At 59.3% G+C, this 13,796-nt stretch overlaps 7 protein-coding genes across 7 annotated transcripts; 3 read left to right on the top strand and 4 right to left on the bottom strand.

The window, feature by feature from the left end:
• Window positions 1-155: 155 nt before the first annotated feature.
• On the bottom strand, window positions 156-1,093 carry COLE_04125 (uncharacterized protein; the record flags this gene model as incomplete). Its single annotated transcript, XM_018421752.2, has 6 exons — window positions 156-347; window positions 380-448; window positions 484-569; window positions 603-729; window positions 763-933; window positions 965-1,093. 6 exons carry the CDS (start codon window positions 1,091-1,093, stop codon window positions 156-158), a joined length of 774 nt encoding a protein of 257 aa, XP_018282673.1.
• A 3,813-nt stretch (window positions 1,094-4,906) lies between these two features.
• On the top strand, window positions 4,907-5,414 carry COLE_04126 (uncharacterized protein; the record flags this gene model as incomplete). Its single annotated transcript, XM_018421754.2, has 2 exons — window positions 4,907-5,092; window positions 5,181-5,414. The coding sequence occupies 2 exons, from the start codon at window positions 4,907-4,909 to the stop codon at window positions 5,412-5,414; spliced, it is 420 nt and encodes a 139-aa protein (XP_018282675.1).
• Window positions 5,415-6,426: 1,012 nt separating this feature from the next.
• COLE_04127 (uncharacterized protein) lies at window positions 6,427-7,276 on the bottom strand (the record flags this gene model as incomplete). Its single annotated transcript, XM_065626326.1, has 4 exons — window positions 6,427-6,641; window positions 6,674-6,801; window positions 6,955-7,040; window positions 7,142-7,276. 4 exons carry the CDS (start codon window positions 7,274-7,276, stop codon window positions 6,427-6,429), a joined length of 564 nt encoding a protein of 187 aa, XP_065482407.1.
• Window positions 7,277-7,585: 309 nt separating this feature from the next.
• COLE_04128 (uncharacterized protein) lies at window positions 7,586-8,113 on the bottom strand (the record flags this gene model as incomplete). The annotated part of the gene is made up of 4 exons (XM_018425072.1): window positions 7,586-7,613; window positions 7,647-7,674; window positions 7,732-7,857; window positions 8,023-8,113. The coding sequence occupies 4 exons, from the start codon at window positions 8,111-8,113 to the stop codon at window positions 7,586-7,588; spliced, it is 273 nt and encodes a 90-aa protein (XP_018282678.1).
• A 1,077-nt stretch (window positions 8,114-9,190) lies between these two features.
• Window positions 9,191-10,446, top strand: COLE_04129 (uncharacterized protein; the record flags this gene model as incomplete). Its single annotated transcript, XM_018421080.2, has 4 exons — window positions 9,191-9,217; window positions 9,271-9,399; window positions 9,442-9,632; window positions 9,666-10,446. 4 exons carry the CDS (start codon window positions 9,191-9,193, stop codon window positions 10,444-10,446), a joined length of 1,128 nt encoding a protein of 375 aa, XP_018282679.1.
• Window positions 10,447-10,949: 503 nt separating this feature from the next.
• COLE_04130 (uncharacterized protein) lies at window positions 10,950-12,212 on the top strand (the record flags this gene model as incomplete). Its single annotated transcript, XM_018421756.2, has 7 exons — window positions 10,950-11,049; window positions 11,127-11,200; window positions 11,236-11,318; window positions 11,353-11,499; window positions 11,534-12,093; window positions 12,126-12,144; window positions 12,179-12,212. 7 exons carry the CDS (start codon window positions 10,950-10,952, stop codon window positions 12,210-12,212), a joined length of 1,017 nt encoding a protein of 338 aa, XP_018282680.1.
• Window positions 12,213-12,381: 169 nt separating this feature from the next.
• On the bottom strand, window positions 12,382-13,099 carry COLE_04131 (uncharacterized protein; the record flags this gene model as incomplete). The annotated part of the gene is made up of 2 exons (XM_018426282.2): window positions 12,382-12,524; window positions 12,556-13,099. 2 exons carry the CDS (start codon window positions 13,097-13,099, stop codon window positions 12,382-12,384), a joined length of 687 nt encoding a protein of 228 aa, XP_018282681.1.
• Between the last annotated feature and the right edge of the window lie 697 nt (window positions 13,100-13,796).

Genomic DNA, 13,796 nt, shown 5'->3' on the forward strand with positions numbered 1-13,796 from the left:
TCGCTTGGTGGCAAACCGCGGAAGCACCACTCCTGACGTCATTCCACGAGCCACCCGTTTTCGCTATGAACCTCCCTGTACCGGGTCATCCCGTGCATGCCGTGCACCCCACCTGATGTACTGATGTCCATGCTATTGTTGTGATGTATAATGCTCTACTTCTTGCCCGGCTGCTTGAGGAACTTATACCCAGAGGCACCGACATAGCTCAGCCCACTCCAGATTGTCGTGCCCGCCACAATCCACTGCAGTCCCTCGAGGTAGACGTCGATGGGATGTCCGGCTCCAGCGAGGACAGGGGCCACAGTCGTCAGTCCCATAAGAGATAGCTGGAGCGCCGTGTTGATCTACGTGAGCCTCTGAAAAACTCTTAGCTCACCTTGGAGATCTGCGTCGGCTTCACCTCAGCGGATGGCATCGTGGGGTCAAAGTAGCGCTTGAGGGTTCGCTGCCGTCAGAATTCGCTACGGCGGGGAAGCTCACGGGCGGCGGAAGGCTCTGGTAGCGCAGGTAGAATGCCCACATGGACAGCAAAAAGTCGCGTCCAAAGATGATGATGGCGAGCGGCACTGCGTGAGCGGAGCGCGAGTGAGGATACGCACAAGGAAGCAGCCCTTTGTACGTGAGGCAAACGACGAGGGTGGTCACCAGCGTCTTGTCGGCCATTGGGTCAATAATTGAGCCCAGCACCGTCTTCTGGTTCCATTTGCGCGCGAGGTATCCATCAAGCTGGCATCAGCCCCTTCCGTGAACCTTGCTAACCCAGTCAGTGAGGCCCGACGTGACCAGGATGGCTGTTGCAACCTCAAAGTCACCCTTGACGATTGACCATGCAAGGAAAGGGCAAGCAGCAATGCGGGCGATCGTGAGTGCATTCGGCAGCGTATACGGCGACTCGTGCAGTTCGACCTGCTCGTTCTTCTTCCCCGGTTTCTGGTGTCAACCGACTCGAGAATCGACCCACCTCGGAGGGAAGAATAGGAACGCGGCGCGCAGCCGATGACGACAAAAACCGTGTCAGCGCCAGCCGTGGAGTCCCTTGCGGTCGTTGCCTTCCCCACACAGCCGTCGAGAGGCGCGGCACCGTCGACATCGCGCGGAAACTGGTTGAGTGGAATGGCCGCGCGGTCGATACGGCTGCGGAGCGCGCGAGGGTGCCCATGACGCGCGCGCCTGTCATCGGCACCCCCAGAAAGGCGGTGAGGGGCATGCTGGGACTGTTGAAGTGCCGCGGTGCCGAGTGAGATTGAGAGTGCAATGGCACACGGAGGATGGTTGAGGTCGTTAATGGGCGTTCGGCGGATGTTGGGGGAATGGAGGTGGTGGTTACGTAAACAGTCGATCTCTCCCAGTATATCCGTCTATCCGGGGCGGAGTGCCTGAGCGATCACTATCAACAAACAACGTCAGGTCGGTGCTCGCCCCACTCCACTTTTCTGACATCCCAATTGACGCTGAGCACCGATATCGACCACACCTGCTACACCGGAGGCCCTCACAACCCACGCGAAATACAACATGACTTCTCGTCGAAGAGATGTGATAGATCTGACCGATCTGCTCGACTCTCCAGAGACCGCACCTCGGCCCAGACCTCGAGGCAATGGTCACGACGGGATCGACCTGCTCGACTACCCGCCTGCGTCGCATAGATCTTCGAAAGTCAACGCCTCGCAACGATCTCAGCTCAACATGTACCACGGCTACGCAACGCACTCTGGCCACGGCTCGCCACTCTCCTCCTCCTCGCGCCCGAACATGCGCCTCTCGGATTCACCCCTTCCTTCATCACAACAAGCCTCTCAATCGTCCCAGTCATCACGATCCTCCTTTTCTCACTCACACTACGCTCAACAGGACTCTGACAAGACCTTTGGCTCCAGTATCCTACAGACCAAGCCCAAGAAGCCGACCACCGCCTCCTCCGCATCCAGACGCTCTGCTGGCTCCAGAATGGCGGACTACATTCGCCCAAGTCAGGGCGCCTTCCAGAACCACTCCTCCGTTGACAGCCCATTCAGTCAGCGTGCCCGCGCTCCGGCTCCAGCTCCCGCTCGCCGTGACGAGTATGGCTACGACGAGCTAGGGTGGCCAATCTACGCCATGCCTGAGCAGCCCCAGATCAAGCCTCTTCCACCCACGCCAGACGAAGATGACGATGGGGAGGAGCGTGAGGACTTTGACATCAACAATGCCCAGTTGACTGCTGAGGACTATCAACGTCACCACGATGCTGAGGAGCAGATGCGCGAATTGCTCGCTGGCGCAGTGGGCGACGGAGAGGAAGCCCACGGCGAGGAAGGTGACGACATTATCGAAGGCTTCGCCACCAACATTAAACTCATGCCGCACCAAGTACGCGGCGTTCGCTGGATGCGCGAGCGCGAGTCAGGTCGCAAGCGTGGTGGCATCCTCGCAGACGTGAGCTTGCACACCAAGCGGCAGCTTACATCAGGACATGGGTCTCGGCAAGACGGTGCAAACACTAGCACGTATTGTGGAGGGAAGACCCACCGACGGGGAGAAGCGCCTGTACAAAGGTGGTACTTTGTGGGTACCTATGAGGGAAGAGCTGACCTCCAGGATTGTTTGTCCTCTCGCTGTGATGGAGCAGTGGGCAACAGAGTGCCGAACCAAGACCAGAAAGGGTCTCCTCAAGGTCACCACCCACCACGGGACAAAGCGCGCTAAGAGCGGCGATGAACTCGCCAAGTTTGATGTCGTCATCACGACATTCCAGGTCCTTGCGTCCGAGATGGCAATGTTGAAGAAGACCAAGTCGAAGAGCGCGGGCAACACCAAGGGTGCAAACTCCAAATCTGACACGAACTCGGATTCGGATAGCGACGTGCCATTACCAATCAAGAAGAGCCGCGCAAAGGCAAAGAATGAGCGAGGCCCTGCGCTCTTCCAGCTGAAGTGGCTCCGCGTAGTCATCGGTGAGGAGGTATGGTGGCACAGCTCACCCTTCCAGACGAGGCACAGAACATTAAGAACCATCGCACCAAGGCGGCGGAGTCCGCTTGCCTGCTGACAGCCAAGTATCGCTGGTGTCTCACGGGGTAAGCAAGGTTCTATTGAGCGAAGCTGATGAACAGCACACCCATCCAGGTTGGTCACCACATCAAATTGTTCGCCAAGCTGATCGCAGAACAATGTTGAGGAGCTGTACTCTCTGTTCAAGTTTTTACGTGCCAAGCCGCTGGACAACTGGCAGATTTTCCGCTCCCGAGTCTCCGCAGAGGTCAAGGACGGACGGTCTGGCATTGCTATGAAGCGCTTGCATGTTATCCTCAAGGCGATCATGCTGCGCCGAACCAAGACGGCCACCATCGGTGGGCTCACTCATCATCGGTGCGACTGGCTGACCTCAGATGGCAAGCCCATCCTCAACCTGCCGGAGCGTAACGTTGAGGTGGTGGAGTGCGAATTCGACTCGGATGAGAGCGCGTTTTATGCAGCACTGGAGGCCAAGACAGGCGTGGCTTTTAACAAAGTAAGGCATGAGGGAGACGACTGTGCTTATGACAGTTCGTCGACGCTGGTGCCGTCATGGGCAACTACACGTCGGTCCTCACTCTTCTGCTTCGCATGCGGCAAGGTACGTTTGCCGTCTGAGAGTCACTGATGACAAGCTTGCGACCATCCGTCCCTGGTCACTAAATCGATTGGCGATGACAAGGACGCCCTTGATATTGTTCCGGTCAACAATGGCAGCGACCATGGCGCTGCAGAGGCTGATGACCTCGCTGACATGTTCGCTGGGATGGGAATGGGCGGGCAGAAGAAGTGCGATATTTGTCTTACTGTGTAAGTCACGAATGGCATGAGACATCTAATCTCAGCCTCACGAACCCCATGGCCAAGCAGTGCTCGTCTTGTCAGAAGCTTGCGGCGAAGGCCAACGCGAAGACTGGCCGGCTACCACCGTCCAGCGCCAAGATTCGTATGATTCTTAAACTCTTGGCTGAGATCGACGAACGAGGCGCAAAGAAGCAAAAGACGATCGTTTTCTCCCAGTTCACAAGCTTCCTCAACTTGGTGGAGCCATTCCTCCAGAACGCGGGCATCGCATACGTGCGCTGTGAGTGTGACGACCTCGGCGCTAGAAGCAACATGCTGACCCGAAGATGACGGATCATTGAAGGCAGAAGATCGCGAGGCTGTGTTGCACACTATCCGCACCTCGAAGAGCACGCGGGTGATTCTCATCTCGTTCAAGGCAGGCTCGACTGGTCTCAATTTGACATGCTGCAACAATGTCATCCTCGCCGACATGTGGTGGAATCCAGCGTGAGTGTATGGGGTGTAGCGGCGCTGATGAGGAGCCTTGAGGACCAGGCGTTTGATCGCGCCCACCGACTTGGGCAGACGCTGGATGTGAATATTTACAAGCTGACTATCCCGGAGACAGTTGAGGACCGCATTCTTGCAGTGAGCTGCTCCCGCACTGCCGAGGCTGACAGTAGCTCCAAAACCAGAAGCGTGAGCTTGCCGAGGCCGCACTTTCGGGCACGGGCGTGAAGAATATGAAGCTTACGATGGGCGATATCATGGGTGAGCACGGGATGCCAGGGCCTGCTGACAACGAGACCTGTTCAAACGGACAGCACGCGACACTCCTCATGACGATAATAACTCGTGATGCGCATGTGGTCATTTCATATAGACTAGTGGATCATGGCATGTTCGGCCGCGCCTGGAAGCGATGGCAATGGAAATGGAAATGGCAACGGCAATGGAACGATGGAATGGAAGTGGTGCATTGATGCTTATGGTATTGGCTCGGCGTGGTTTAACCGTGGGGCAATGTTGAATGCCCACCCACCGGCCACCCGGCCATCTCGGACCTGAGCCACGCATTTAACGGCTAGCTTGTCGCCGCCAATCCCGATCTCCATTCACTATGCCAACCATCGACCCCGTCGCCGTCGTCGTCTCCACCGTCCTCGCCCTCATCATCGCCTACATCCTCCTCTCCAAGCCCCCCACCCGCGCCACCCCTAAGCGTCACGGCTCCCCGCCCCCCGCACCCAAAGAAGCGCCCTCCAAACTCCTCTCCAAGCCCTCCGGTGCTGCCGTCGCTGCTCAGGTGTGTACAAGCACCAGCATGCGACCTCCGCATCGCCATGTGACCGGGCGATACGGACTGCCGCTGAGTCGGGACCGACTGACACCAGATGTCCATCATGTCCGCGCCCGCTGCCGACCTGGCCCCGCCCAAGGTAAGTCTTGCGGAGGCGCGGCAGGCCATGTGCGGAAACCACACCTCCGCAGTCCCGAACGCCCAAGCGGCGGCGAGTCGCCAACCGACCGCGGCCGCGCCGCGCCGCCGCGCTTGCTTGCCGCTTCCGCCATGTCCACCTACACCTACACCTACACCTACACTACACCTACATTCCTCCCCATGCTGACGCCAGTCCACGCTCATCTCCGTGTCCGAGCTCGCGCAGTGCGACGGCAAAGACCCGTCCAAGCCCATCTGGGTCGCGATCAAGGGCAAGGTGTACGACGTGACGTCCAAGCGCGAGATGTACGGCCCGGGGGCGGGATACAATGTGTTCGCGGGGCGTGATGCCAGCCGCGGGCTCGGCATGTCGTCGCTCGACCCCAAGGATGCTGTGAGCGACTACTCGACGCTCAATGAGGCGCAGATGAAGACGCTGGACCAGTGGGACTCGTTCTTTGCCAAGGTGAGTGGTGGGAGGGGAAGGCGGTGAAGAGGAAGAACAGTAGAGCGGAGGGCGGAAAGAAGAGAGGTGGACGAAGCTGACACCAGCGCTACAACATCGTCGGCAAGGTTGTGCCTTAGAGATGCAGTCAGCAGTGTATTTTGAGTTGGCGAGTTGGCGCGGGAGAGCTGGCGAGTGTGGGCGAGCACCGACCTACTGAGCTAACCAGGCCTATCGATCGCTACTTGAGTGGAGCAGTCACGTTGTATGCCCACTGCGCTCTGCTTCAGTCATTCAGTAGCGCAGCGGGATCCGGGACCAGCGTGGACTGCAACACGAGCCTTCCCCCACCCCTTCGTTACATGAACCTCGGCCTGGTGTAAAACGGACTTACGGGTGGGCCTGTGGGCCCCATTACAGACTGTGATCACGGCCGTGGTGTGGCACCGACTGGCTGGGGCCGGTCGGCGCCGACGCGCCTCCGTGCTTTGAGCCGAAAGTACGCCTCTGTCACTGTGAGGGATGAACGCAGACGAGATGGACCAACGAGCCTTCTGTTCGTGCAACAGGCCGGCCAATGGGCTCGGCGGGGCGTCGAGTCGAGCACGTTCGGGAACATGCTACTGGACAGGCCGTGGACATAGAAACCACGCTAGACAGATGTTATACATACAGTTCAGAAGTGTGCACGCGCTATGCAAGAATTCTGAGGGCTCGCGAGGGATCGCAAGCCCGGCGCCAGCTGGAAATCGGCTTACGCGCCGTTCTCCTCAGCCTCGTCCTCTTCGCCCTCCCCCTCCTCTCCCCCTTCCTCCCCTTCGTCGCCCTCGTCCTCGTCCTCCTCTTCTTCCTCGTCCGCCGCCGCCTCACCCGCATCGCCCGCGTCACCGGTCTCACTCGCGTCCGCCGCCTTCCGCTTCTTCGCTGGCGGCTTGCGCGACTTCGCAGCTGCTTGCAGGGCGCGGTACGCTAGCGTGAGCGGCGCCGCATTGTAAACTTACACGCAAGCTCCTGCTCAAGAAGGGGGAGGAGCGCGTCCGACGGCCCGAAGTCCATGTCCGCCACGGCTTTGAGAACGTCGCCGGCCGTAATCTGCTTGCCGGAGCGCGCGATGGCTTGGTCGTGTGCGCTGGGGTCAGACGAAAGGGGGGGGGGGGGGGGGGAGGGGAGGGGAGAGGGGGTAGGGAAGAAGAAAGCGCCGATGTGCAGAGTGCAGCAGCGCGGCACGCTTGACGCGATGATGATGCTCACGCAGCAGCTGCCATTAGCCCAGTTTCCGCACGCCTCACAAAGGTAGTTGATGAAGAGCGTCGAGCCGCGCAGGAGGGCCTGCACAACGTCCTGCTGCATTTTGACGTTATCGGGGATCTGGGTGCTGTAAGCTGGAGAGCGACAGGGGGAAGGCGGGGTGGAGCCTAGAGGACGGAGGAAGGACGGTAGGAGGAGGACTAGGTGGAGAGGAGACGCACCGAGCCTTTGGCGAGCTTGGTCAGTGTCGTCTTGGGCAGCTCGAGGTCCGCGATGCTGTGCGCATACGCTGCCTGCTGCGCCGCGCTGGGATGCGGGGCGGGAGGCTTGGCTGAAGTGCTGGTTCGTGGTTTCATGTGAGTGATGGAGTGGAGGCAACGCTGTTTGCGGCGGGTGAAATTGACGCGACGCGTTCTGAACTGCTGCCTTCATGAGCTGCGAGTCATGTCTTGAGCTCGCCGTCCTATGCATGCATGCATGGAGTATCCTGTCATGATAGTCCAAACATTGTGTACGTGAATACATAGACCATTGCATCGGAAGGTCTGAGCTGCTTTGCATGCCTTTCACATAAGCTCTTCCCCCCTCGGGGCATCTCTCCTGGCAACTACTGCAACCCCGTCTCGGACTCCCAGAACAGTCTATAGATGCATGCGCTACAAGGGCTATCCCGCAATGAGGAGGAAGAGAATCCTGTCGTCAGCCGTGTCAAGACCGTCAGCTTACACCACAACATTGATGACTATGAGCGGCACTAAGGTCAGCTTTGTCCTTCTGCTCATATAGCCTCAACAAGGGGCCAACAACTCACGTCGCATCAATGTCCGCACTGCCCCGATAAGATTCACGACCTTGGTCTTGAAGCTCACGCCGTCCGGGTTACCGCCGTAGGCGCCGTCATATGTGGGATCGGGTACGTTCCCGAACCCGGAGTTGGCTGCTGGGTTGCCGCGTGTGGACCATCCGACTGTACAGCGGGAAAAAACAATCTCAGGAAGGCATGGGGTGACGGCAATATAGAGGCGCGGGGCAACATGGCGGAGGGAGAGGAGGTCATCGAGGCGCGGTCAGCTTTGGACGATGCGAAATAGGCTGTACGTACTCCGCGCAAGGAAACGCTCCTCGTTGAGAATAGCGACGGCGTTTACTAGCAGCAGCGCTGCGAGAAGGATGTTGCCGAAGCCGAAGAGCATGGTGAGGGATGGGGGAGGGGGAAGGGGTTAGCGGGCCGGAGAGGGTCGAGGACGAGGAGTGGGTGTATGAGTTTGAGGAGTCAGGCGACGGCGGACAGGCGAGGCGGTGAGCGGTCGAGCAATTAAGTCGCTCGACCCGATGCGAGTTGGTCGAAGAGAAGCGGAGGAGAGATGGAGGGATGAGCTGAAGAGCGGAGATGGCGAAGACGATGACGATCCACAATGTTGGATCCGCAACGTGGCGTGGTGGAGGTGGAGGTGAGATCGCTGCTCATCCTCATCCCGCACTTAATGCCCTCCAGCAGGCGACATTCTCGCAGACCTCGTGCTCGGAGTGAGTGTTTGAACATCAGGCTAGACATATAAAGACAGAGAAAGATGTACGCATGGCGCTGGAGGCCGAAGAGTAGCATCAAGGTAGCTCACTACGGCGACTCTATCAATAACATGTTGGTCGCGTGCCACTCGTCCATCGCCTCACCTAGCTCCTTGACCACGCCCCGCAGGTCGCAACACACCCATGTATTTAACGGCGCGATTCAGAGACCCGATATTGCGGTTCTGTGTTGTAGCATGCCAGACCTTGTTGAGATTGTGCACGGACGCGAGGCAGACACGAGGCAGGCCCGCATGCCAACGTGCCGAGCTCTTCTCGTCATTCCAACCATTACTGGAAGTTGATGTCCTACAATGTGCCTGGTACATCTCAGTCTCAGCTGCTCAATTGCTCAAGCTCTCTCTGAGCACTCTGGTGCTCTCTCGAGCCGCGGCCGCGCTTCTTGAGGAGCACAATCGGGTCCACCTGCGTACAGAGGTGATTAGAAATATGCTCCCGCTAATTGACCATATTGTATGTGATGAGCAGAAAATGCTAGTATGTACTGGAACATGGTCGGGGGAACGAGAGGTCTCGATTGTGACGTACAGGCCATCTTCACCACAGCGCGTGCCACCAATCCGGCCATCCTCCATCCGCCCCCTTGAGCTTCCATTCACAGCTTGACTCGTATTCAACTACTCCCCCCCTCTTCTTCCACACCCCCTCTCCCCTCTCACTCACTCCCTCACCTCCCCAACATGGTGAACAATACGGAATATTACAAGGTGCGTTAATCTCGCCCCCCCAAGCCACACCGTCACACGACACTTAACGCCAGACGCTAGGCCTCAGCAAGGACGCGTCCGAGGCCGACATCAAGAAGGCCTACCGCAAAGAGTCTCTCAAGTGGCACCCAGACAAGAACCCCGGCGACAAGCGCGCGACCGCCGAGGAGAAGTTCAAGAAGGTGAGCCGGAATTGCTCCACAGACATCAGCTAACCCCTCCAGGTCGGCGAGGCATACGAAGTATTGTCCGACCCCGAGAAACGCAAGATCTATGACCAGTTCGGCGAGGAAGGTCTCAAGGGCGGCATGCCCGGCGGAGGCGGCGGCGGCGGCCCGGGCTTTTCCTCGTTCGGCGCCGGCGGCGGCGGCCCCGGCTTCTCCTTCCACGCGACCGATCCCAACGACATCTTCAAGTGAGTTTAAACGTCCAATAGAGCTAACCTCAGTGCATTCTTCTCCCAGATGGGCAGCGGCGGCGGCGGCGGTGGCGACGAGTACGCATCCTTCGGCGGTGGTGGCTTCCCCGGCGGAGGTACTCGCCGTCGCGCTGGCCGCGGCGGCATGGGCGGAATGGGTGGCATGGGCGGCATGGGTGGCATGCCTGGTATGGGCGGCATGGGCGGCATGGGTGGCATGCCAGGCGGGTACGCCGAGCCGGAGCCGCCAACACCTGTTGCCGAGATCGAGCGGCCACTTCCTCTCAGTCTCGAAGAGCTTTACAAGGGCGGCACGAAGCGCCTCAAAATCACGCGCCACATGCGCAACGGGCGGAGCGAAGAGAAGATTCTCGAGGTGGCCTACAAGCCTGGATGGAAGGCTGGCACCAAGGTGACGTTCGCGGGCGCCGGCAACGAAGACGAGTACGGTCGCGGTCAGAACATCAAGTTTGTCATCCAAGAGAAGGAGCACCCGCGCTTCAAGCGCGAGGGCGACGACCTCGTCGTGCAGGTCAACCTCACGCTGTCGCAGGCGCTGCTTGGCCCCGAGGGCGGCGGCCCCATCACCAAGCAGATCGAGCAGCTCGATGGTCGTCGGATAGACGTCTCCATCCCCGCGGGACACATCGTCCAGCCCGGAGAGGAGACCGTCGTGAAGGGCGAGGGCATGCCCATCTCCAAGGCCAGCAGTATCAAAAAGGTCGGCGACCTGCGCGTGCGCTGGAACGTCGTGTTCCCAAAGTCCCTCAACCCGACCGAGAAGGAAGCCCTCCGCAAGGCCCTCGGATAAGCGCGACCAGCGCGCATAGAGCCGCCTCGCAAGCTAAGCAGGCAAGACGAAGGCACCCTAGACGCCTGTTTCTGTCCGGCTGAACGCCGCCCATAGCCCGACAAGCCTTTGTACTATGAATAGGATATGAACATGACATGTAGACATTGTGATGGCTGGTGAGGGATTGGGCTTCTGCTGCTGACGAGTGAAATTGTACATGGGCGATGTTCGGGGCGACGAGGATCCGTGGTCCAGAGGCTCTGGAGGCATGACGTGTGCTATTCCAGGCCTAGTCAGCATGTTGGCGTATCGGCGTTGAGGAAAGGAGGACCGACGTTTAGACATGAGACGGGACATCAGCAGGATGTGTGGAGGAGACTCCAGAACGCTCCGGTTCAGCGCGTGTGCTTGTAGCCTATTTGCTTCCGTCAGACCGTCAGAGCGTCAGACGTCACTGTTCCATCTTCACGCGCGCCAGTCTTCGATCCTCGACATTGACATCCCAAACGATCGCGCCAACAATGCCCCCCGCCGCCCACGCGCAGCCGGGGCAAGCCTATGCCTCGGACTCGCCATCACAGCAGGCGGCCGAGATGAGTGTCGTGCTGTGCACCGCCGGATGTGAGTGTGCCCCTCAACCTTCTCCAATGTCGGAATGATAGCACTTTGGCAAGGCAAGCACATCCCGCTGATAGCAGACGACCATACGATCCGATTTTGGGAGGCGTGGAGCGGTATCTGCTATCGCCAGATTCCGCTTCAACCACAATGGGTGAGCTCCGCAGCCGCTGCCCCGCTGACGCGCAGAAACAAGTGAACCGTCTCGCGATCAGCCCAGACAAAATGTATCTCGCCGCGGCAGGCAACGCTGTGGGCAATACGGCAGTACGGTGCGTTTTCTGCGCACATTCGCGCTGACACCAGGATATGGGACATCCCCTCGCTATCAAATACGCCGGTAATGACGCTGGACGGACACACAGGCAACGTGACGGCACTGCAATACTCTGCACAGGGCAAGTGGATCGTAACGGGCTCCGAAGACGGGACAGTCAAGGTGTGGGATACAAGGTGCGTTCCGATTCTGGAGGGTGCTTATTCAAAGAACTGGGCAGGTGCAGCGCACCTACAAGCACGAGGGGACAATGGTAAACGATGTGGTGATCCATCCCAACCAGGGCGAGCTTATCAGCTGCGACCAGGTGGGCAGTGTCAAGATCTGGGACTTGGGCGAGAACACGTGTACGCATGAGCTTGTGCCGGCCGAAGACGTGCCCATCCGCTCCGTGAGCATTGCAAGCGACGGCGGGACGCTGGTAGCTGGCAATAATCTGGGGACGGTGTTCGTCTGGCGCATTCAGAGTGGCAGCGAGACACCTTCCCTCGTCCCCGTAACCTCGTTTCTCGCCCACTCCAAGTATATCACCCGCTGTCTTCTTTCGCCCGATACACGCTTCCTCGCCACATGCTCCGCCGACACAACAGTCAAGCTCTGGAGCACAAAGGACTACGAGTACACGCTGGATCGCACGCTTGAGGGACACCAGCGCTGGGTGTGGGACGCTGCATTCTCCGCAGATTCGGCGTACCTCGTCACCGCGTCCAGCGACCACGCGGCGCGGCTCTGGGATCTCGCGACTGGTGAGACGGTCCGGCAGTATGAAGGTATGTGGTTAGCTCGTTCGCGCTGACAGCAGGACATCATCGCGCGGCCACGTGGGTTTGAACACACGTATATGCTGACTTACAGATCTGTGGCGCTCAACGATATCAATCTCACGTAGATGGCTCGAGGTGTACGGCAGTTGTAGGAGAGCATGCCCATTTGTGATTTTAAGGTACGCATCCGGAGCCACTGACAGATCGATCTTACACCGCGGCTGACAATACTCTACCTGACTTGATCTTGAGACTGACATACAAGTTGGATCACTACAGTCGAATACAGCTACACTACTCACGCCCAGCGCGGACCTTTGGAGGGTTTGAGCACACGCGCGTGTTGCGCGGCATGAACGCCCAGTCGCGATTACAATGGACGCATACGTCCTGGGTGTACGAGTTCTTCCACCTGGTGCGGCAGAAAACGGGCGGCACAGCGGTCAGCAATGTCGGCAGTCGACTCACGTGGCTGTATCTGACTCGGGACTTGAATGTGCGGCTCTTCCTTCACCTGCGGCTTGGCAGCCGCCTTCGCTCCTTCGCGACTTGCAGCCTCGGCAGCGCTGCACCAAAGCACGTCCAGCCAAGTGGGCTGCTTGACAAGTACTCGGCCACAACGGTCCTCGTACCATGACCGGTGGGCGCTCCGCCAACCTCCCGGAAGGGTGACGTTGGCAAACGCTGCGGCAGGCGGCTGGATCTCCGCCGGGGGTTGCTGGGCGATGCGGCGCATGGCTGCCGTGGGCTTGCTCCGCACGCCGAGGTCGTCACGGAGCTGGGCGACTCTCTTGGGCAAGGCGGGGCCGAAGAGGACGAAGTTTAGATGCTCTGCGAGGTCGCAGCCGGCCCACATGTCGAACGCGCTGGACGGCGTCGTTTCGCTGGACGGGCTTGTCTCGCTGTGCGCTATTGCGGGGTGTGTGAGAGGTGCGCAGGATGTGGGTGCGCGGGGCCGACGGGAATCGCGAGCCTCGGAGGGCACGGGCGGTTCGAAGTGGACCTTGGCCATCGAAGACGTGGGATCGGGTTCTGGATGCGCGGATGTGAATGGGTAAGAAGTTGAATGGAGGGAGGGGCGAGGTGGCAGCTACTTAAGGGCGTAAAGTGGGACAATGGCCGTGGGAAGCGGAACCACACGCGTGCGCCATCGCGCATCTCCGCACGGCCGTAGGCCGTTGGCCGCAGGCCGCGAGACGCGTCCGCTGGCTTGTCTTCTTTGAGTCGCTTCTCCAGATCCATTATTCATTGACGCCATTCATTCGTGTTGGTCAGGCACCGAGCCATCGCCACCCGAGACTCATCCGCTGATCCGCTAAGAAGACGCGAACCACGTGCTGTGCTCGCCGGTGATCTAGGTGCCGGCAACTCACCGCCAAGCACGCCGTGTGTGTCACTGGCGAGTCGGCGGAGATCTGCTCCGGCGCATTCCTCCCCGCGTCACCGCTTGACTATGTCTACGTTCGTCCGTCATGAGTTACTGAAACGATCACCACGTCATTCAAGCGCTGCACATGTTATGACTGTTTCTCCCCAGCCTCAGCTATATCGACTGTCCTAGGTCGTCGCAGCAAGCGCATTGTGGCCAGCATCGAGCCATCTCAGTGCGGCTCAGATGCACGCCAAGAGCCAGCCTTGGGAGAGGTGGTGGCTGTGGCACAACAGCGGGTTCAGTCGTTCTATCCATGGCACACCTCGCACCGCACCAC

This window comes from Cutaneotrichosporon oleaginosum, assembly GCF_008065305.1.
Source record: "Cutaneotrichosporon oleaginosum strain ATCC 20508 chromosome Unknown ATCC20508_contig03, whole genome shotgun sequence".
NCBI classification, from domain to species: Eukaryota; Fungi; Basidiomycota; class Tremellomycetes; order Trichosporonales; family Trichosporonaceae; genus Cutaneotrichosporon; species Cutaneotrichosporon oleaginosum.